Source organism: Silurus aristotelis, assembly GCF_946808225.1.
Source record: "Silurus aristotelis genome assembly, chromosome: 24".
Classification (NCBI taxonomy): Eukaryota; Metazoa; Chordata; class Actinopteri; order Siluriformes; family Siluridae; genus Silurus; species Silurus aristotelis.
The window spans coordinates 2,182,677-2,207,405 of NC_139597.1; the positions used below are offsets into that span (position 1 = coordinate 2,182,677).

The 24,729-nt window shown below is 40.6% G+C and overlaps 1 protein-coding gene across 3 annotated transcripts; it reads right to left on the bottom strand.

Moving 5' to 3' along the window:
- Window positions 1-268: 268 nt before the first annotated feature.
- Window positions 269-24,201, bottom strand: slc41a2b (solute carrier family 41 member 2b). 3 transcript variants are annotated; one of them, XM_083528001.1, is made up of 12 exons: window positions 24,100-24,168; window positions 23,786-23,845; window positions 21,861-22,458; window positions 19,708-19,815; window positions 16,174-16,245; window positions 15,859-16,003; window positions 14,532-14,678; window positions 11,460-11,607; window positions 11,186-11,265; window positions 10,715-10,846; window positions 10,233-10,381; window positions 269-1,124 (listed from the first exon to the last, which is right to left on the bottom strand). In XM_083528001.1, the coding sequence occupies exons 3-12, from the start codon at window positions 22,335-22,337 to the stop codon at window positions 939-941; spliced, it is 1,644 nt and encodes a 547-aa protein (XP_083384127.1). In that variant the 5' UTR covers window positions 22,338-22,458; window positions 23,786-23,845; window positions 24,100-24,168; the 3' UTR covers window positions 269-938. The 3 variants fall into 3 exon arrangements, with proteins under 3 accessions (XP_083384127.1, XP_083384128.1, XP_083384126.1); XM_083528002.1 differs by lacking the exon at window positions 23,786-23,845 and having other exon boundaries at window positions 21,861-22,432; window positions 24,100-24,201; XM_083528000.1 differs by lacking the exon at window positions 23,786-23,845 and having other exon boundaries at window positions 24,100-24,195.
- Between the last annotated feature and the right edge of the window lie 528 nt (window positions 24,202-24,729).

Sequence of the window (24,729 nt, forward strand, 5' to 3'; positions counted from 1 at the left end):
CTTTTAAGGCTCATTCAATGATTTTTTTATTGCATAATAAACACTGGAAGGTTTATTTATAGTGCAGTGCTATAAATACCACAGCAGGTTTTTTTTCTGTCTCCGTTACATGTTTTTCACAATGTGAACGCATTAAACTGCATTATCAGCCTTCCAGCTGTTGAGTCTCCATGTTATATTACTACTTGAATTGAAAAACGATTATTATACAGCAGGGATCAAATATATCGAGTATAATAATAGAAAAAAAAAGAGGCACTTTGCTGAATGACTAGAAACAAATACTTATTTGTAATAATATTTATTGTGAGTATATAAAAAAAAAAAAGACCAGATTTAATTTTCTCCCCAAAAAAAAGCAAAACCAAACAAAGGACAGCAAAAAACACACACATATACATACATAAGAAAGACGTATAGACGAGACGAATGCTGAGTCCACGTATAGACGATATATTCGCAGGCGTCTGGCCTGATGTCAGTGTAGACTTGCATTCATGTAAACATTGAAAAGTAAGTATCTGACCTGATGGACCAAAACACGTAAGTACCGTTCGTCTTTCAAAGTGCAGATGAGGGAAAAATATATAGAGGAATCATTTGTGGGTGCGATGTGAAAAAAAAAGAAAGACGAGCTGATAATTAGTTCATTCGTCACATTAGTTCACATGTGGAAAAATAAGCAAGCAGGAGATCTTCCAGGAGAGTCTGGAATGAAAAAGAATCTCTCGCAAGGCGAATATGAAATAATCTGTCCTTTTAAAAAGCGATATATAAAATGTTCCAACTGATGAGGAAATCCCGTCCTCGCTGGTCCTCTTACACATTATTTCCGGTCAGGTGGTTTACCAGGACTCGGTCGATGGTTGTTTCCCGGAGCGACGCCACACGGCTTTGGCTAAAAATGTAACAGGTTGGTGGGTGAAAAGCGTTCGCCACTAATCGCCCACGTCGCTGTCCTGGTCCCCGATTACCCACAGGAAGTGGAAGCTCAAGGCCAGGAGGGCGGTACCCAGTAGGTCTCCCAGCGCAGTCAGGTAGGGGATGGAGAAACTGTCTGGGTCCTTCCCAGACTTCCACATGGCGTGGACCATCCAGTCGGCGATGGACAGCAAGAGGAACACCTGCGAGACACACAGGAGCAGATTAAACACTTTTTCTGGGAAATCGGCGCATTCCGTGTAAAATTTGTTAAGTAAGTCTTTTCGACCTGAACGTTCCCTGGACACACATTTTAGGAAAAGGCTCTAACACAAGATTAACAGGAACTGGATCAGGGTCTGTGTGTGAGGTCTTTAGAAACCTAATGAAACCCATTTTCCACGTCACTGTGTGTGGGGTGACGTGTGTAATCCTGATATTCGGGTTCATTATATTATACCCCAATGCTTTAATCTGTATCATGTGTGAGATGAACAAAAGCATCAGGAAACTTCTTTCTTGCTTGAACTTGGAGATCCAAACCTGTGCCTTCCTGACAATGTTCCTGGGCACAAAGCCACCTCCATTAAGATCTGCTTCACATGGATCGGGAGTGGAAGATCTCCTGCTATGGAGCTCCAACCCTATTGAACATCATGAATGTGAACACTTGAGTGCACCCCCAGGTCTCCTACATCACTTCCTGACTTTACTAACACCCTTATGGCTCCACAATAAGACTCCAAAATAGGAATAACAAATGAACCCAAGTCCACCTCAGCGCCATGCTTTCCCAGAGATCTTCTTACCCGAATGGCAGCCTGATTAATGTGCTGCTTTTAGTTGTTTGTTTTTGTATCGCTAAATCTCTCTCACACACACACACACACACACACACACACACACACACACACACACACACACACACACACACACACACACACACACACACACACACACACACACACACACACACACACAGGAAAGTTAAGCGTGTTAGCCGAAACTGCTGCAGTGTAGCGCAGCCTTAAAAATAGATGCAAACTTGATTACAAAAGGATTTTTTTTTCAGGAGAAATGTTTAACGTCCTTCAACAGAAATCCACGTTAGTCAGTAAAGTGAAAGTCACCTCATCGAGACGACGTGAAGGTTTGGGTTTTAATTAAAAGGGTTGGACCAAGTGGAAGGAGAAGCAAAAGACATTGTGACCGTATAACGATAGACCTAGGTGTGTCCAAACTTTTGGTCTGTACTGTATATATATATATATAATTTATTTTTTTATTTTTTTCTCGTCTGAGGTGACTGTCGTATCTCTGGATTGTCATAAGTTGAGTGGTCGGAGGTCGGAGGTCGGGGTCTGACTGTATAAGAGATTTCGGCTTTAAATAAGACACAAATTGAAAAAAACCCGTAAAACTCATTCAGGTGTAACATTATGTAAAAAATCCCTTGTAAACACGTTTCTGAATAAAAGCGTTCCATAGCGATGTCGTTTAACATTACAATCAAGGAAGCAGACATGAGAGACATAAGGGAGGAGCTTCAGCCGTCAGCAGGAACCCGTGTGTAAGTCTGGAGTGGTCAATTCAGCACCGAGTGTAGACGACTCGATCATGCCGTGATTTCAAACTATAGACGACACTTCTTTTAGTTCTGGGGTTTATTTCCTACAACTCGGCGTTTCTGCACATACGTCCCATTCCTTCGCCCATTCGTTTGTAACGTATAAGTTAATTACTGGTCTGAGGTCACATGGGAGTTATTTGCAGTTCATGTGTTTTCCTGAAAGCCGTATCTTCTCTCTCATTGCCAGTTTGTGACTCGGAGCCCAGCAAAATATAGTATTAAAGTTTTCCTGCTTTTAAACGTTTGGCATGAAAATACGGAAACAAAATGTGATGAAGCAGCTACAGAAACGGAGCGCTATTTCAGATGGATGCTACAGTTTGCTAACCTGCACCAATTTCAGAAGAACTAACAGGACAGGGGATGAATTTTTCCACCGTCCACAAACATGTGGACGTTTTCCTCGAGACGACAGTGAGGCCAGTCAGAATATGCATGTGCGCACACACGCACACACACGCGCACACACGCGCACACACACAAATTTCCCCAAAAAATACAAACTGCACATTTGCATCCACTCGAAATGTACCTTAAATAAATACTTTTCAAGTTTTTAAATGCTCTAATTAACATGCGCATAATCAAATATGGATGCTTTATGCAAATATATGTTTATTATTAGTAAAACCGAACTCAACATCGAGCATGAAGACCAAACAAATCATAGATGTTTGTCAAACAACTTTATGGAAACACCAGGTTCCCATTACTTCTCTTTCTTTGCACTGATCAATTTACTTACACGAGCCTGTTTACATTTTCAGATTACGGCGCAGCTCGTAAAAATGTTCCCGTAAATGTTGAAAAGTAATTGTGGTGTTTTAATGAATTAAGACGTAAATCATCAGGACACCAAACGGAACTTTTGCTGTGTTTCCACACGGACGGTTTTGATTGCCGGATGGCGGATTTTGCTGCTCGATTTGAGACTTGACGCATCGGTTTTTGTTTTAGATCTGAGTAAAGAAAGGACGCCGTGAATAAACGTGTGCTGCGTTGAAGGTTTTATTTTCGCCTTTCCTCTATTTATTTATTTATTTAAAAATAAAAATTGTCAGAAATGCGCCAAAATATGTGCTGTTAAATTTAACATATACACACACAGGCACACAGAAATATTGATGGAAGAGCTTTTAGTATTTGTTTAGTCATATTTATTCCAGATCTCATACACTGCCACAACCTCAAAAGTAAGTGCACCCCTCAGATTACAGCAACCGTTTTCGTTCACCTTCTAAAGGGACGATACTATAGAAATGAAAGTTGAATGAAACGGCTGTATGTTGAGTGATTTTCAGAGGACAGTGAATCTGTACTGCTATACAAACTTCACATTGATACTCTAAAATATATCAGAGTTAAATTTTATAGTATCGTCCCTTGAGAATATATATGGTTGCGGAAATGTGAGAGCTGCACTCACTTTTGAGGTTGTGGCAGTGTATGAGATCTGGAATAAATATGACTAAACAAATACTAAAAGCTCTTCCATCAATATTTTGATGGAGCCTGATGACAGGATGGAGGAAGATATTAGAGAATAATATAATATATTTTATTTATATATAAATAGTTGTATGTAGTGTATGTTAGTTATTAAACACACTCTGAAAAATTGCATTTCTTTTCCTGTATTGTTAAACCACAATCCAAACGTGACAATCCGACAGGAACGTCTCTGAAACGTGTGCAGACGTCATTATGCCGCATGTGTCACACTAGCTGCAGGTCTTTGTGTGGTCTCGGCCACTCGAGCACTTTCCCACGCCATTGACGAGAACGTTTCTTTTCTTTCTGCCCTTTCGAATGCACGCCGCAGCCACCATGGCTCGCTAACGACCAGCCCCACCCCCCCCGGCACAGGCTCGGTCTATACGTGCATGACCGCGTGCCAAGACTCCATTAACGCAACAAGTATTCGCGTGTTTTCATTTTGGAATTCTGCATTGCAGGGTACGTTCTCGAGGGAGTTCAAGAACACGAGAGAGCAATGGATCGGCGAGTCGTTGTTACAAACACAAACTGCACGAGAGTGAAGGCGAATTTTAAGCTGGATCTTCATCTTCAGGTAAAGTTTTTACGTTTGCTCTTTGTTCCAGCTCGTTGTCCGTGATGAAATCGCAGACGCGGTAAAGCACGTGATCAGAATGGAGCAGAGTCGCACAGCTCCCGACGTACACCGGACGAGGTCTTTTGGCAGACTACTTATGAAGGTCGGTGCTCCCTGTGACTGTGCGTGCAGCCCCGTGCTGCCATCTGTTGGCGTGTTAAAAAATGTTTTCGATACCACCTCGTACTTAGGGCAAACGTCAAGCACACGTAATGGCTTGTAAATCGTGGAAATGTCGATCTGGAAGCTTGAACTTCTTTCTTGATCTTTAACACGTCACGGACAAAACCAATCTCGGGTTAATCCTTTCTCTAATCCAAGATTCTCTAACTTTTTGCTTATAGGGTGTGTATGGAAACTGTCCGTCTTCCACGCATTGGAATACGATTCTGATATATATATATATATACAGTCCCCTTCCAAAAGTATAGGAACAGAAAACACTTTTGTTCGCTAGCAAAAACAAAAAGGAGATTGGCCTTCCATTACTTTCGAGATGGAACCGTATAAAGCGCCCGTGAGTTTACTTTTAGAGCGTCCTGACATCCTCTGATGATCCGAATGAAACCGTTTCGGAATGTTTTCTGAGTCAAACGTTTGAAAGCTGGAGCGTCACGCTGTGTCTCACCAGCTGGTTCAGGAGCTACAGCGAGGAATCAAAATCTGCTGTATATCCATGAGGCATATTTTAGGAAAAAATTAATAAAATAAAAGGGAGGCTTTGTTTTCCGGCATCCGGCTCACGTTCTTCTACTTCTTTCCTACTTATCATATATGAATCAACCATGTGAGGTGAGAGAAAGTAGATAAGATGTTGGACTGTGGATCAGAAGGTCACAAGTTCAAATCTCAGCATGACCAAGCTGCCACTGCTGGGCCCTTGAGCAAGGCCCTTAACTCTCAACTACTCTGGATAAGGGCACCTACCTAATGGCGTAAATGAAAAAACTTTCTGAGATGGAATAAAGAAGCCTGGAGAGGAACCAGACTCAAACAGGAACCTAATCCTCATCTGGGTGACACCAAATACACCAAATTCCATCGTTGTTATTAAACACGAGTGTGAAACTGTTCATGCTGAATGCAGCCCTGATTCACTGCAGTAAACTGTTTGTATTAATTAAAGTCCAATTATCCAAATCTTCATGGTTCTTCTGACCTACCACACTGACCTCATGGATCTTTAGGGTTTTGTGTTGAGCATTTGGATGGATTTTCTAAAAGAACTCAAGAGTATTTTATTTATATTTTTTGACATATAGACATGTCCATGTCTAAGTTGTTTTTCCCGAAGCCTTACAATTCCATACCAGGGATTTCAGGATCTGTACAAATCTTGGTATCGCCAATCTGCCGCTCTTGGGGCCCCTGAGCAAGCCCCTTAAAACTCTGTGCTCCAGGGGGTGTTGTGTTGTGACTGCGACTGTGCTTCCTAACACCACTGGGATATGTAAGGAATTTTACTGCTCACCTTTCTTTCTTTCTTTCTTTCTTTCTTTCTTTCTTTCTTTCTTTCTTTCTTTCTTTCTTTCTTTCTTTCTTTCTCTCTCCAAATTATATCCTCTAATCTAATAGATGGTACAGAAGTGACCCTGTGTCTCGTTACACATCATTACAGCATCATGTGCTCCTGCTCTACAAGGTCAGCATCTAGTTCATTGAGATAGTATTACTGAGCTGTATATTAACCTCCACAAAGCTCACTGAAGTCTCGCGCTTGCTGAGAAAACGAGAATCAGCAGCGCGGCCCTCGTCTATTTATAGCGCTTCTTTCTTGTACGTTGGACGTTCCGCTTTCCGTGCACAGGGACGTATATTTAGATTTATATTTCTTTTCTAGAATAAACAGAGAACATAAGAAAGAAATGCCACACATTCCACTCGTTCGTAGCATGCTTCTCATGAATGTGCTCACTCATGCGTGTGCAACCACAGGCACGGCTAAAACCATCGCAATTATTGTCTGAATAGTTCACGTGTTTCGATCAAAGTTTGGAAAAACATGTCTATGAAAGAGGTTTTCAGGGAGGAATCTCCACGGCATTCCAGCGCTCAGGGTGAAAGACGTATATTAGAACCATGAACAAACGCACTACACGTCCAAAAGTACTGCGACGCCAGACGGTTCCGGCCCAATGTTTCGTAAAAACCCATTTATTTCTATAGATTTATCAGTAGATGCGCTATAGCTATAAGAGATCATTTGAGACATATTTTTAAAGTATAGATGGATTTCTCGTCGCTAAAACCGTCTCTCGAGCGTGTTTCATACGTCAGTCCTCCTCGTGTAAGTTCAGAGAAAATAATTATAATCCTCACTATAACTGGTAGAAAACCAATTATAAAATGAAAGAAAACAAAGAATATCCTGGATGAAGCCTCTCGACGTTAAGACGCACTTTATGATTGAAACTCTGGCAAAAGAGATAATAAATAAATAAATAAATAAATAAATAAATAAATAAATAAATAAATAAATAAATAAATAAAAAAGCACACGCTCTATACAATGTTCTTCACCTCCGCTCCCCTCTGTCTGTTCCTGCATTACTGAACCTATTTATAGCACGACTGTATTAAATAAAAGCTTTTTCTCCGGCAAAGTGTGTATGATTGTGTATCAGTGTGTATGAGTGTGTATGAGTGTGTATGAGAGTGTATGAGAGTGTATGAGTGTGTATGAGAGTGTGTATGAAAGTGTGTATGAGAGTGTGTATGAGAGTGTGTATTAGTGTGTGTATTAGTGTGTGTATTAGTGTGTGTATTAGTGTGTATATGAGTGTGTATGAGAGTGTGTATGAGAGTGTGTATGAGAGTGTGTATGAGAGTGTGTATGAGAGTGTGTATTAGTGTGTGTATTAGTGTGTGTATGAGTGTGTGTATGAGAGTGTGTATGAGAGTGTGTATAAGTGTGTATGAGAGTGTGTATGAGAGTGTGTATGAGAGTGTGTATGAGAGTGTGTATGAGAGTGTGTATGAGAGTGTGTATGAGAGTGTGTATTAGTGTGTGTATTAGTGTGTATGAGTGTGTATGAGTGTGTATGAGTGTGTATGAGTGTGTATGAGAGTGTGTATGAGTGTGTGTATGAGTGTGTGTATGAGTGTGTGTATGAGTGTGTGTATGAGTGTGTGTATGAGAGTGTATGAGAGTGTGTATAAGAGTGCCTATTAGTGTGCGTATTAGTGTGCGTATTAGTGTGCGTATTAGTGTGCGTATGAGTGTGTATGAGAGTGTGTATGAGAGTGTGTATGAGAGTGTGTATGAGAGTGTATGAGTGTGTATGAGTGTGTATGAGTGTGTATGAGTGTGTATGAGTGTGTATGAGAGTGTATGAGAGTGTATGAGTGTGTATGAGTGTGTATGAGTGTATGAGAGTGTATGAGAGTGTATGAGTGTGTATGAGTGTGTATGAGTGTGTATGAGAGTGTGTATTAGTGTGTATGAGTGTGTGTATTAGTGTGTATTAGTGTGTATGAGAGTGTGTATGAGAGTGTATGAGAGTGTATGAGAGTGTATGAGAGTGTATAAGAGTGTGTATGAGTGTGTATGAGTGTGTATGAGAGTGTGTATTAGTGTGTATGAGAGTGTGTATTAGTGTGTATGAGAGTGTGTATAAGTGTGTATGAGTGTGTATGAGAGTGTATGAGTGTGTATGAGTGTGTATGAGAGTGTGTAGTAGTGTGTATTAGTGTGTATTAGTGTGTGTATGAGAGTGTGTATGAGAGTGTATGAGAGTGTATGAGAGTGTATAAGAGTGTGTATGAGTGTGTATGAGTGTGTATGAGAGTGTATGAGAGTGTATGAGAGTGTATGAGAGTGTGTATTAGTGTGTATGAGAGTGTGTATTAGTGTGTATGAGAGTGTGTATAAGTGTGTATGAGTGTGTATGAGAGTGTATGAGTGTGTATGAGTGTGTATGAGAGTGTATGAGTGTGTATGAGTGTGTATGAGAGTGTATGAGTGTGTATGAGTGTGTATGAGTGTGAATGAGTGTGTATGAGAGTGTGTATTAGTGTGTATAAGTGTGTATGAGAGTGTATGAGAGTGTGTATGAGTGTGTATGAGTGTGTATGAGAGTGTATGAGAGTGTGTATGAGTGTGTATGAGAGTGTATGAGTGTGTATGAGAGTGTATGAGAGTGTGTATTAGTGTGTATGAGTGTGTATGAGAGTGTATGAGAGTGTATGAGTGTGTATGAGTGTGTATGAGAGTGTATAAGAGTGTATGAGAGTGTGTATTAGTGTGTATGAGAGTGTGTATGAGAGTGTGTATGAGTGTGTATGAGAGTGTATGAGAGTGTGTATTAGTGTGTATGAGAGTGTGTATGAGAGTGTGTATGAGTGTGTATGAGAGTGTATGAGAGTGTGTATTAGTGTGAATGAGAGTGTATGAGTGTGTATGAGAGTGTGTATTAGTGTGTATGAGAGTGTGTATTAGTGTGAATGAGAGTGTGTATGAGAGTGTGTATGAGAGTGTGTATGAGAGTGTATGAGAGTGTGTATTAGTGTGAATGAGAGTGTATGAGTGTGTATGAGTGTGTATTAGTGTGTATGAGAGTGTGTATTAGTGTGTATGAGAGTGTGTATGAGAGTGTGTATGAGAGTGTGTATGAGAGTGTATGAGAGTGTGTATTAGTGTGAATGAGAGTGTATGAGTGTGTATGAGAGTGTGTATTAGTGTGTATGAGAGTGTGTATTAGTGTGTATGAGTGTGTATGAGAGTGTGTATGAGAGTGTATAAGAGTGTATGAGTGTGTATGAGAGTGTGTATGAGAGTGTATGAGTGTGTATGAGTGTGTATGAGAGTGTGTATTAGTGTGTATGAGTGTGTATGAGTGTGTATGAGAGTGTATGAGAGTGTGTATGAGTGTGTATGAGTGTGTATGAGTGTGTATGAGAGTGTATGAGAGTGTATGAGAGTGTATGAGAGTGTGTATGAGTGTGTATGAGAGTGTATGAGAGTGTATGAGAGTGTATGAGAGTGTGTATTAGTGTGAATGAGAGTGTATGAGTGTGTATGAGAGTGTATGAGAGTGTGTATTAGTGTGTATGAGAGTGTGTATGAGAGTGTGTATGAGAGTGTGTATGAGTGTGTATGAGTGTGTATGAGTGTGTATGAGTGTGTATGAGTGTGTATGAGAGTGTGTATGAGTGTGTATGAGAGTGTATAAGAGTGTATGAGTGTGTATGAGTGTGTATGAGTGTATGAGAGTGTGTATGAGTGTGTATGAGTGTGTATGAGAGTGTATGAGAGTGTATGAGAGTGTGTATGAGTGTGTATGAGTGTGTATGAGTGTGTATGAGTGTGTATGAGAGTGTATAAGAGTGTATGAGTGTGTATGAGTGTGTATGAGTGTATGAGAGTGTATGAGAGTGTGTATGAGAGTGTGTATGAGAGTGTGTATGAGTGTGTATGAGTGTGTATGAGAGTGTATGAGAGTGTATGAGTGTGTATGAGTGTGTATGAGTGTATGAGAGTGTATGAGAGTGTGTATGAGAGTGTGTATGAGAGTGTGTATGAGTGTGTATGAGTGTGTATGAGTGTGCAATGCAGATGTACTGACTGACCTGTAGCAGCGCTGCAGCCAAGTAAACAGACATGAAGATGGGCGTCAACGTGGTGTGGCCGCTTTTCATCAGGTGAATGGTGTACAGGAAGATCAAGTGGCCTGGGAGCACCAAGAGGAGCAGCACTTGGGCTGACCTGTGATTGGCTCCTGGAAATAAAATAAATAAAAAAATAGATCGGTACGTGTTTTCCACAATTGCTGTTATGAGAACCTCTGGGAAGATGTTCCAATGGATTGGATTTTGTGAAGATTTGTGCTCCTACAAGGGTGTTAATAAAAAACTACCACTCCATCCCATGGAAAGCGGATCGAGGGGACTATTTTGAAGGTGATTGTGTGTAAACGTCAATAAACAAAGAACACGTCTGTATCAGACCTGAATCAGTTCACTGTATCTCACCCTCGATTTCTACACGTAATGTTTATTTTTCAATATGTGACGAATTGCTGCAGGTTTGCGTGAAGCTCGAGAGAAGTTACCTGATCCGCAGAAGGTTCTGCAGGGATAGTAGCAGCCCTTGGCCTCGTCTGGTACCTCCCCCGGGGTGCTGTGGAAGTGCAAGTGTGTGGAGATGCGGCTAGACTGGATGGCCACAAGGTTTCCGCCAATACCTGCACAACACAGACGTTAACCTTCCTATCAGCCTGAAAGAGTCATCAGTCCTGAGACCCCCGTCTTTCATCTCAATATATATATATTCTCTCCTTTTTTATTCTTCTTATTCTCCCGCTCCATTCATTTTGAAGATTTACAGGAACATGATGGAGGTTTTCCATGACACAATACATCAATTTAATAATATATTTTATCTATTTCACCACGGCCAAATGACTGTAGGTTTGATCAGGTTTCTAGAAAAGCAATACATGGTACTGGGCGAACACACACTGGTCTGGTGGCTGAATATGTTGAAACCCTGCCTGTAGGTGAAGCTGGAAAGCTGCTCTTACCATTTATCACAGGGGTGTAGACCACAATGCCGGCCAAGTTGGGGTCAGACACGGTTTTATCCAGGATCAGACCTCCAATACTGAGAAGGAAAAAAAACCCAAATATAAGGAATTGGGGTCTGGCAGTCAATGCAGAAATTGTCAGGTTAAGAAATGATTGTGTGTGTGTGTGTGTGTGTGTGTGTGTGTGTGTGTGTGTGTGTGTGTGTGTGTGTGTGTGTGTGTGTGTGTGTGTGTGTGTGTGTGCGCGTGTGAGAAAGAGAGAGATAAAGACCTGCTGATGACCATGGCGGTGATGACAGGCTCCCAGCCAGAATAGAGGAGCTGTCGGCTCGCAGGGTGTTTAGACGAGATGATCATCCACACCGGAGTCAAAGACATGAAGAAGGCACACACCAGAGATGAGACATATGGGTGAGAGTCTGAAAGAGATATAAATAAATAAATAAATAAATAAATAAATAAATAAATAAATAAATAAATAAATAAATAATAAGACTGTTTTTCATTCACACACACACATTATGTTTGGTGGTTGCCAGATACAGATAAGTGGCTCATTGTTTTTTTTAAACGGATGCCGGATAAAATAAACAAACAAACAAACATGACACTCCAGGTAAAACAGACTGAACTTTATTATAAAAAATTTAATTTCCATGCTCTGGACTTTGGATTTGGACAATAATCGTTTGGATTGATGTAAGAGTAAGATTCCATTTGTAACACGCTTTAAAAGCATTTTTTTGTTCGTTTCAATATTTACTAGTAAATTGTAAAATGAAATAAAATTGATAAAGTGAATAAAAAGTGAATTTTACCTGTTGAGTTTAGTTAACACGCTACAGACCAACATGTGTGAGGTACAGCGCGTGCTGCCCGAGATTCGCCTCTAGAGGCCACTGTCGTTACCTAGTACGATATTCTCCTGCGCAGACGCAACCCGGAAAAACCAACGGTATGGATTTCTTTGCCAAAAGCTGATAGCTGGAGGATTGTTGATGCATTGGAAAAAAAATTATAATAATAGTGCATCTTACACACATTAAGTGTATGGTGACAAATCTGATACCAGATACCAGAAATGTAAACAAAGCTTGTTGCTCGAACAGCTTCTCAAAGACAAGCACCTTTTTTTCACAATGCGATTTAGTTTTCCTCACTGTGGAAAATTCCATGCTACAGCATCCAAACACACGGTTGGAGAAGTCAGGTGGCCCAAGTTCCAAGTCTGAGTTACTAATATGTCTAATACATGCTTCATCTAATGCAGGGAATCTCACGGATGATTCTGATTGGTAGGAAAGAGATGAATGCTATGTGATGGATCAAGTGTTGGCCTTCAAACTCGGATGATTGTATCATTTCTGGAGTTCTCTTGGTGTCCTTATACGATTTTGGAGGCACGTCTTATACAATATACAACAGTTAGTGGAAGAAGCACGTATGGCTGGGACGAGTCGGGGTGTCCCGATACTTTTGGCCACACCGCGCTTTGCCGTCACATCATAATTTAACAAATCTGCATGGATTTACATAAACTTCAAATGTCCGATCCTTAATAGGGAATGTTTGAGTTGGTGTGACTATATTTAGCTCGAGCGGGTCTGACTGGGACTCGGCACAGCATGAGCGACTGTTTGCTGGCCGGGATTTGTGATTTGTGACGTGGGTTTGGGCACGTGGTGGCACGGGATGTTCACCTCAATTCACCTCAGGCAGCGACTCAGTAAGAGGCAAATAAAAACAAAGGAAAAATGAAGACGGCGTGATCGCGGTGTCGTCACAAACGTTTAGAAAGAAAAACTGCCAGTCGACTGTCACTCGAGACTGAGTTTCAAATCCAATCAAACCGAAAGAAAATCTAATGAGATAAAAATTCAATAAGATGTGATTTAAAAACTGAGGAGAAAAAAAATAAATCATGTATAAATAGAAAAGTTCAAAATATTTTGGTTTTGTTTAATTGCTTAAGAGGAGAGAGAGAGAGAGAGAGAGAGAGAGAGAGAGAGAGAGAGAGAGAGAGAGAGAGAGAGAGAGAGAGAGAAAAGAATTGAGGAACGAAAGAAAGGAGAGAGGGAAGAAGGAGGGAAGGAAGGAAGGAAAGGAAAATAGATAAAAGGAAGAACAGAGGGAGAAAAGATAAGAAGGAAGGAAGGAAGGAAGGAAGGAAGGAAGGAAGGAAGGAAGGAAGGAAGGAAGAAAGAATCAAGATTAAAATATAGGGGGAAAAAAAGTAAGTAGTGACAGGGGAGAGAAGTAAAGGATTTTTGGAAGATGGGAAAGAAAAAAGGAAGAAAGAAAGGAAAGAAGGAAGGACATATAGAGAGAGGGACGAAAGTAAGGAGGGAAGAAAGGACAAATGGAGAGAGAGAAGGAAGGAGGAAGGATTGGAAGAGGCATAAAGGGAGGAAGGAAGGTGAAAAGAAAAGTAAGATGGGGCAGATAAGAAATCACAGAAAAGAAAGGGAGGACAGAGAGAGGGAAGGAAGGAATGAGAGAAATAGAGAGAGAAAAGAGAAGAAGGAAGGAAGGATGGAAGAATAAAATAGAAAGGAAGAAAGGATAATAGATGGAGTGAGGGGGGGGAGGGAGGTAGGAATTTATGAGCGAGTAAATAATAATAAAAGGAAGTGAGGGAGAAGGAGAGAGAAAGCACAGAACAAAAAGGAGAAGGTACAGAAGTAAAGGAGGAGGAAAGGAAAGAATAGGAAGGGAAAGATTTCTCGAGAGAGAGATCCACAGGCTGACGATATTAAATAACCGTCGACTCGGATTTGCTTCTGTCGTTTTCTAATCAGTGAACGTCGTCCCGCTGAGTCACATGATCAGTACCAGACGATGAAGTGCTGCAGGTCGTATCATCCAGCAGCACGTTCGTCAACTGTCTCCTCACACCTACTGTGTGAGTTCATGACCTACCGGCTGTTCATGAGAAACTTGTACCTACGCGTTAAGATCTGTTCGATACCAGTGTAAAAAAAAAAAAAAAAAAAAAAAAAAAAAAAGAGAGAAGAAAATCTAAGAGCTACAATATGCAATATTCCTATGACTCTACTGCCCTCTGGTGTTGCTAACGAATAATGCATGCAAATGCCTCTTCCATCCAACACTCCTCCTTCTCTAAATTCTCCTATCTGTCCATCCCTCAGTCTTTGTCTCTCGTTATCTGTCATTCCCTTTCTCAGCTTGTCTCGTTTGTCTCTCAGCTTGTCTCTCTCTCTCTCAATTTGTCTCTCTGTTTCATTCATTTGCTTTTTTTTTGTGTTTTGTCTCTTCGCCTGCCTATCTGTCATTCTCTCCCTCTTTCTATTTCTCTCTCCATCTGTCAATCTCTCACTCTTACCCAGGCAGTTATACAGCCCCTGACTGATCCAGGCCAGGATGGCCAGCGTAATGAGATCCCCGAAGCTGGCGGCGATGGGCGTGGCCACGTTGTCAGGATTGATGCCAGTCTTCTTTGAGCCCACAATCACACCCACCATGATGATACCTGCCACAGAGGATCACAGAAAAACCTTTTACCACACGCGACGCCAGGAAACAAGACTTCAGACTCGAATCTGGTTGATGTGCTGCGGCATGACATTAAACGGGCCGGAAATCCCTCCACAGCAAAGTGAAAGACTCTGTGCCAGATACTGCAAATGCTCGATTGCAGCTGTTGCCACACAACCAGTTATTAGGTTTAGGGAGCGATTACTTTTGCACATAGGACCGGGCAGGTTTGGACTGCTAATCTCATAAATCCATATTTTATTCCCAATAGAACGTAGAAAACATTTTTAAACTGAGAATAGATTCTAGCTGCTTAACAGTTCTGGGTTTCCTTTGTTGTATTTTTCATTTCATGAAAGGTCTAGACTGCAGAACTGAATTAAATTTAATAGTGATATATAAAGTTGAAATGTTTTAGCTTTAGTTATAAGTTTGTTGGTAAAAAAAAAAATCAAGTTTTGAACTTTGAAAACTTGAATTTTCTGACCAATCAGAATTCAATAATTAAAAATTACTCAGGTACTGCTGTATATGTTCCTGTAGATGTTCCACTGGATTTTGTGGAGATTCGGGCTCATTCAGCCACAAGGGTGCTAGTAAAGTCGGGTCGTGATGAAGGTCAGGAAGTTAGGAGGCCTGGGGTGACGTCAGCGTTCACATTCATCATGTTCAATAGGGTTGGAGCTCTATTACAGTAGATCTTCCACTCCAACCCCATGGAAAGCAGATCTTCTCGGAGCTGGCTTTGTGAGCAGGAGACTCTTGGAAGAGGTTTGGGTTTCTTAGTGAATTTAATTCTAGTGCATCCAACAAAACTCTCCTGTCAATCAGAGAGATTGTGGCCAATTGGATGCATCAGTGACCTCATATATGCAGAAGAGGGCAGATAGCAACTTCATCTGTTACACTGCCCTGTGATGCAGCTCGTTTCATGCATCTCTGAGGAAGCATGCGCTGACCTTCACCACAGCCAGATGGAATCTGTTGCATGGCTTTTGGGTGGAATTTGGATTCGAAAGCAATCACACTAAACAAATGGTGGTGGTCCAAATCTTTTGTTCTTTCTCTCTTACTCAGAGAACATCAGCATGAAGTTTTTCCTCCCACAGAAGTGTGACCGATTTGGAAATTGTGAACGGTTTAAACGATGGTGGCAGGAGTCCAGCGAGACGTACCTTGCAGCAAGGAGGCGATGAAGGCTGTGGCTACGCTGCTGGAGCAGAGAAGCACAGCGTGACTCATCTGGAACCTTCCTTCAGGGATCCAGCCCAGAATAATAGCTGCCACTGCTGCCAGAAAGCCCACTACTGTAGCTTGGACCTGAATACACAGTGATGATCAGGACAAGACGATCAGATGCTCTGACGATGTGTTTAATCATTAACAGATTAGAGACAAACGTTTTCACACCCTGAGGACCTTCAATATAAGTAATGGTAAAAGGAAATTCATTACCGAAAGCAGCAAAGAAAAATAAATGTTTTTCTTACTTGTTTCAGTGCCAAGTTGCCGATGATGAGGTTCCACTTCTCTATGGGAGAGTCCATTTTCCCAACATTCACCTGAGACAGCAGTGAATAAAACATGATTCCATTAAACTCATATTCTTCATTGTAGGAATAAAAAACAATCAGAATTTTTTTCTGACTAATAAAAGCACACAATCATCACGTTTTGACGAGAAGAATGAAGTGTTTATGTGTATATATATATTTTAAGTACATCTATTATTAAGCTTTTATATATCAGCTGTATTTAAGGCAACTTGTAAAGAAAATCAAACGACAATTTCATCTTAAGTTTTATATTAAAGTTGTTAAAATAAACATATAACATATAATCTGTCCTGTGTGGCTCTCACAAACCTGAGCACAAAGTACAAGAAAAAATGGGTATGGGTATTTAATTAGATGAATAAAATAATTATAATAATAATATAAATAATAAAAAAAACCATTTTCAAAATCAACATGATAAAAAATGGGGAAATGGTTAAAAAAAAATATGTAAATAAAGAAATGTAAAAAAAAAAAAAAAAAAAAAAAAATTTCAAACTCAACTCGATCAAAAATGGAGAAAAAAGGGGAAAAAAAATGTTTTTTTAAATAATAAAAAAACAAAATCATTAAAAATCAACACAATCAAAAATGGGAAAAGGGTAAAAAATAAAAATAAAAATAAATATCAATAAAAAAAATGTATCATTAAAAATCAACATGTTTAAAAATAGGGAAAGGATAAAAAAAAATAAATAAATAATTAAAAGCATCAAAAAGTGTACCAGCCTGAGCACAAAACCTTTCCAGATTTATACACGAGAAACAGGAGTCTGATTACCAGTGGTTAAACCTAGGCATATGTAGAATAGAGTATTTGTGCTTTTCCAGCTCATTTTCATATCAATTCAATATTTGTAAGTACCTAATGACAACACTGGAATTTTCTTCAAGGTACACAGACAAAAAAAAAAGATGAAGCGTGTAAAATTACGGTTAGAAAATCTACAGTCTCACAACTCTGAACTGAGACAGTAAAAAAAAAATCCTGACGTAATCCTAAAAAATAATAATACTATACACCGATCAGGCATAACATTACGACCACCCGCCTAATGCTGTGTTGGTTTCAGACACAACAGCCCAAACTGTGCTGCACTGTGTGCTCTCACACCTTTCTATCAGAACCAGCTGCAGTAGCACATCTATCGGATGGGACCAGTAAGGAGTAGATCATTTACCTGCCTATTGCATAATGATCCACATTCAAACTTTGTCCAAAAAAAAGAAGGAAAAAATAAAAGCACAGACTCTGTAAATAAAAAAAAGTGAAAGGGCTGTGAATGAAATGGTGGCAGCTGTGTGAAGGAGCATCTCCACTGCGCCGTTTGTTTGTCGTCTCACCTCGAGTGTGAACGACAGATTCAGCAGGGGAACGCTAGCTATTTCACACACTCAGGGTGACCCCCTGACACTCCGAGCTGACGCTGTGGCTGAGAAATGAGACTGAAATCCTGCATCAGCAAATTCCAAGTCTATATAAATGGACAGATTTTATAATGAAATGATGTTGGTGCCGAATTGCAGCCCTTCTTCCTCACGGCGGACGGGAAAATACGCAAGTTCTCCATTTGAACAACGAGAAGAAAACATCTCTCTACACACCGTGTGCAATTCCAGTTTCTATATAATCACCTGCAAACGTTTATTTCCAGAAGTTATGGTGGCAAAACTGGAAACGATCTGTCGTTTCGCCTCTCGGAAAAACCAAACCCGAAACCCAGAACTAGAAAGTGCAGATGAGTTTACGGTACACACAGAAGCGGCTGGAGCTCGTGGTACACACGTGGTAAACACATGAAAGCTAGGTTGCTCTACTCGTGCTCCTGAGGTACCACCGATCCTGATCTTCTCCTCTTCCTCTTCCTCTTTCCAAAACCTGTTTGATTCATCCTGATACCCATCAATTCGTAACGATAGTTTTTCCGGGTTTTGTCTGCATGTTAGTTCAGATTATTAATTTATACACCCCTCATTCTCTACACATCTTCTGCCTTACATACATTTTGCATTAATATTTGACATATATGTTTGTACACACACACACACACACACACACACACACACACACACACACACACGCTGTAGCCTTTACATCTATCACACTTGCTGTACATACAATATACACTATATACACTATTTCCAAAAGTATTGGGACACCTGATCTCTCCTGCTATATGTGGAACTCAATCATAGATGGCGCTATAATAAAATTTTGCATTTACTTGAACTTGGAAACTCAAACCTGTTCCAGCATGGTGATGCCCCTGTGCACAAAGTGAGTTCCTTGAAGATCTAGTTTACATGCTTTAGAGTGGAAGATCTCCTGCTATAGAGCTCTGATCTCATCCCTACTGAACACCTTTGGGATGAATGTAAACGTTGACTGCACCCCAGGTCTCCTTACCTACATCAGTACCTGCCTTTTATAACACCCTTGTGGCTGATGAACACAAATATCCATAAGCACACAACAAAACCTAGTGGAACATCTTGTCAGAAGAGTGGAGGGAATTAGAAGAGCAAATTTGGACTAAATGTGGAATGTGATGCACAAAAATCACATACCGTACTGATGACCAGGTGAGGATGTGCAACTGGCTTTAACTACTAAACGCCTGGGAGACAAGAATGGGTTTAAACCTACCAGCAGCCCACACACACACACACACACACACACACACACACACACACACACACACACACACACACACACACACACACACACACACACACACACACACACACACACACACACACACACACACACACACACACACACACACACACTTATCCAAATCTGCACTGAGAACCAGCAAGAAGCAGCACCACTGATTCTCCTCAGTCGTGATGATAATGATGATGATGATGATGATGTTGAAACTGGATGTGTGAATACAACATGTAGAAGAAAACTAACACTAGATTTGTCTAATCAAAGAAAATCATCCGTCTGGAATAACAGCATCTCTGAACATTGAGACGGCTGCAAATCATGCTTTATGGTTATTAATGAATATGTAGATATTATGCAAATTGTGTGGCATTGTTTCTATAGGAACTGCTTCCTTGCAGGCATGTTCTATCAGCATAAAAAGAACAGAAGACAAAAACGCAGGTATGATGGAGGAAGAGAAAATAAAAAGCAAACGAAGTGGCAAACTGCTGTAATACAAGCTTCAGGAAGCGGTTACGGTATCGCGCTTCTGATCGGAAAGGTCGCGAGCAACAATCAGTGGAAATATGATGGTTGTCGGTCCTGATTTAGGAGTCAGGGCAGGTCATGGGGAAGTCACGCCGGACTGATTCATCTCACGCGGTGCTACATACGGGCATTGCCACATGACGTGCGATGAGCTTCACATGACGAGTCACGCTGACAATCTGATCGGGTGATGAAACGTTTTATTGGGTAAAAATGAAGGGGGGGGGGGGGGGGGGGGGGGTTAAGAAGATCTAAACACTGACCGCTGTGGAGAGTCTGGAGGCTAGCGTCATTTCCAGGTTCCCTTTCAGACCCAGGAGAGCCGGGACCAGGATGAAAATCTCCGTGATGTATTTGAACGCATCCCAATGCTGCTCGAGAGAAGGGGAGGGAAAAAATAAAGTGATATTTATATCCTTTTTCACCTCTGCTAATCTGCAATATAATGTGCCTTTCTCTTCCATTATAATAAACTTAAAACAGGAACAAAGGGCTTGTGATGGTGATGTTTTTTTTTAGAGCATTTATGACCTGAATGAAAATAAAAACAGGAACTGAGCAGATTTACTATTTACTGGAGCTTTATAAATTTATCTATTAAACAAAAATATAAACACTTGGTATATTAATGGATTAAGAGCGATTTCTAGACACAATATTATGAACGAATGGACGTTTGGGTTGGTTGCAGTAACACGGTTTGATTATTCCCCCGGAAAGGTCCATGAAGTTACTGAGCGATTGAGAACTTCAAAGGATGAATTCGGACTGTCATTAATATCATCAGTCTGCTACAATGCAATGAATAGAGATTCTGTGTCACCCTGATGAGGGGGGTTTTTGCAGCACTGGCGGCCAAAGGTTCGCTCATTAGGGAGAAACTTACAATTATAACGAAGAAACTTCTATCAAACTTCTGCATTTAAACTTTATAACATCTTGATCTCTGTACAAAAGGACCTTGAGGACCAACAGAGTGAGACTCTGGAGGAGATTGAACCCTCATCTGCCTGCTGAACCAGGATGCCAGATAGAGCTTATATACTCCTACATTATACTTTCACACATTTGCATAACAATTATTAAAAATAATCGCTTTAGGGAAGTTTCATAGTTCTTGAGGATCTCAGTAACTTCAGAGATCTTTAAGCTCTTCATGTGGAACAAATAAATGACCTTGAATCGTGACCACTGAAAGACGAGACCGGAGCTTGTTTTTTTTTCTCTTTGTGATTTTATTCTTATCTTGTTTTGACTTGAGGGTTTCTGGTTTCAGACTGGTTCAGATTTATGATATGGTACAAACCCGTGGCCTCCGGAGGGTTTCGTGTTTCTGCGTGCGTCAGATTTGTTTTAAAAGCAACTTTCTTTGTGTATCTATTTTTTTTTTTTTAAGTTAAGAGTCCTGATTGATGAAACTGGAAACCAAATATCTTTTTTCTTTTTTCCTCTGACTCTCTCACTTACTTCATTCTGCTTCCTTTCCTTTCTTTCTCTCTCAATCTTCCCTCCCTTTCACACCTTCTCGATCTTCACGCTTAAAACTAAATAATAGAAAATGCTCAAATGGAGCTGCTGGTTCTGATGATGGAGCAATGATGAAGTGATGATGGAGTGATGGAAAAGTGATGATGGAGTGATGATGAAGTGATGATCGAGTGATATTGGAGTGATGATGGAGTGATGAAAAAGTGATGATGAAGTGATGATGAAGTGATGATGGAGTGATGATGAAGTGATGGAAAAGTGATGAAAAAGTGATGATGAAGTGATGATGGAGTGATGATGAAGTGATGATCGAGTGATATTGGAGTGATGATGGAGTGATGATGAAGTGATGATCGAGTGATATTGGAGTGATGATGGAGTGATGATGAAGTGATGATCGAGTGATATTGGAGTGATGATGGAGTGATGAAAAAGTGATGATGAAGTGATGAAAAAGTGATGATGGAGTGATGAAAAAGTGATGATGGAGTGATGATGGAGTAATGATGGAGTAATGATGGAGTAATGATGGAGTGATGATGGAGTGATGATGGAGTGATGATGGAGTAATGATGGAGTAATGATGGAGTGATGATGGAGTGATGATGGAGTGATGATGGAGTGATGATGAAATAATGATGGAGTGATGATGGAGTGATGATGGATTAATGAAAAAGTGATGATGGAGTGATGATGGAGTGATGATGGAGTGATGATGGAGTGATGATGGAGTGATGATGGAGTGATGATGGAGTGATGAAGGATTAATGAAAAAGTGATAATAAAGTGATGATGGAGTGATGAAAAAGTGATGATGGAGTGATGATGATGTGATAGAGTGATGATAGAGTGAAGATAGAGTGATGATGGAGCGACGATGGAGTGATGAAGGAGTGATGAAGGAGCGATGACGGAGCTCGAGACTCACCTGCACTATGTCTAACACCATGCCGGCCGACACAGTGCCGAAGCCGGCGAGGAGGAACGGCACCAGGATCTGCAGCGCCATGGCCAGGGGTGACTCCTTGGGCATGTTATGTGGGGCTGGTTTCTGGGTTTCTTCCTCGCTTTCCTCTTCCTCGTCTACCTCGTCTCCTGAGAGCCGTCCGTCGGGTAACATGGGCTCCGCCTCGCCGTAGCGCGCGTCTCCGGAGCGCTCTGAAAGGCGACGGGCTTCTCGGTGGAAGCCGTTCTCGGGCTTGGGCGAGTTCAGCTCCACCATGGCCAGACGCTCTTCCTGCAGCGCAGTGTAACCCGGAGGAACCATGGTGTGCAGGAGGGAAGACACGGGTTTCAGAGAGCCCCAGCGGCTTCCACTACGTCCACCACGATCACCACTGCTGCTCACAAACAGATTAGGGTGCAATGAGGTGAACAGAGCACCCCCTGCTGTGCGGAGGCTCATACTGCACCCGGGGACCGGACCCGCTCATGGCCCTCGGGACTGCGATAGAAAGAACGGATGCGGGAACGAAAACACTGCTGCGTGAAGCCTGTAGTCTTCACGCGGACACCGAAGTTCTGACCTGAAACGAGAGAAAGAAGAACCTCACAGCTTAGTCTCAGAAATCTGACACCATACAGTACGCAGAAGGTCTAATTATAACAGGAAGCCTGTTATTGAGCTGAACTACACATCAGGTGGATGAGGAACAGATAAACACTAATCAAAGAACCTGCCACTTAGTCCTGGATCTAGTTCTGGGTCTAGTCAGGAGATTTACCATCATTTTGACTATTTTTTAAAGCAACGCTCAGAGAACAGAACCATCTTTCATGTATACACACTGGATATTCTGGCGAATCCTGCACATGTTAAGAAGAAATCACTTCAGGAAGTACACTTGATTTTTTGGAATCATTTCCTGACCAGCCCCAAACCAGAAACAATCTGTAGTCCGGGTCAAAAAGCAAAACAATGAAAGGAATCTCTAAAGAAGTTTCATCACAGAACCAACGCCTTTGTGTTTAGAGCACAGGTTCAGCCTGTCCTGGAAACGAGATCCTGGGCATGGTGACCTTCCTGACTACAAGAAGCACAAGAAAGCTGTTTGGGGTTATCCTGGGATCCTAAAAATAGTGATCATCTTTAGATCCTGGGAGAATTTGTGATCCTAAGAATTGTGATCCTCTGTAGATCCTGCGGAATTATGATTCCGGGACCCTGAGAATCGTGATCCGCTGAAGATCCCAGGATCCTAAGTACCGTGATCCTGTGTAGCTCCTGGGATCCTAAGATTTGTGATCCTCTGTAGATCCTGGGATCCTAAGTACCGTGATCCTGTGTAGCTCCTGGGATACTAAGAATTGTGATCCTCTGTAGATCCTGGGATCCTAAGAATTGTGACCCTCTGAAGATCCTAGGGGTATTATGATTCTGGTATGATTCTGTAGATCCTGGGATCCTAGGAATCACGATGCTCTGTAGATCCTGGGATCCCAGGAATAGTGATCCTCTGTAGATCCCGGGATCATAGGAATAGTGATCCTCTGTAGATCCCGGGATCCTAGAAATCGTGACCCTCTGTAGATCCTAGAGATATTATGATTCCTGGTATCATTGGAATTGTGATCCGCTGTAGATTCTGGGGAAATTATGATGCTGGTATTATTAGAATTGTGATCCTCTGTAGATCCTGGGGAATTGTAATTATGAGATTTAGAGAATCGACGGTCCAAATGGGACGGTCCTCGGTCCTGGTAGTCTATTTGAGTTCCATTTCCGGACTCCTGATCTACTTAGGAAACGTCCTCAACCGAATACTACTGTCTGGGCCGCACGCATACTACGTCACTACGGTACTTTTGTACACTATTTCGGGTTCTAGTTCGCGGATTGAGACGTTTCCATACCTGCATTTGTGAGATGCTGGAGATGCCATAAGAAAACGAGAATTCTCCCTAAAACACACACTACACATAAACACACACACCGGAAATGCTTTTATTTTACTGTAAAGACGTTTAACCTCCAAAAACACGTCAGAAGTGAAAGTAAAGGAAAAAAAAAACACCAGTCAGGTGAGCTAGCATCATTATTAGCAAAAAAATACAACATTCTATTAAAATACGACTCGTTTTTCTCGCCTTCAGCAGCCGATAGAACAATTTACAGCTGTTCTTTATAAATAAAAATAAAATCTAAACTGTTTATTTTGAGTACAAACCTGTATAAAGTGGAACAGAACTGCGTGGAAATGTTGGACTTCCCAGTTCTGGCAGTGATGTGATGTGGCGTGACGTCATCGCAGCCGAGAGGTGAAACCTGCAATCCCCGGAAAAATATAAAATAAAAGTCATTGAGGTTAAAATACAAAAAAAAAAAAAAACCTTAATCTTTTATTTTATTTATTTATATATATATTTTAATAACTTTGTACTAAAAATGTTGGTGGATTTAATCTGAAGCTCAGGTTTCTTAATACTGCTGTTGTTTCACTCAAAAATATTAATTTTAACTGTATTTTAGTTATTTTAATTTAATTATTCTTTTATTTAATTATTTTTTTATTTAATAACATTAAAAAAAAATGTATTTAATTAAATTGCATTTTATTATATTTGTATGATTTTATTTTATTAGATTTTGTACTAACTTTGATCCCAAACACAGGTTTCTAATTACTGCTGTTGTTTTACTCATAATATATTTTTTTTATTGAATTGAATTGTATGTAATTTATATATTTATATTAAAATAACTAAATAATTGAAATAACTTTTATTTTATTTTATTTTGTTTATTTTTTTTTCTAATGGATAATCTGTTTATTGTAGTTTATATAAATTCATTAAAA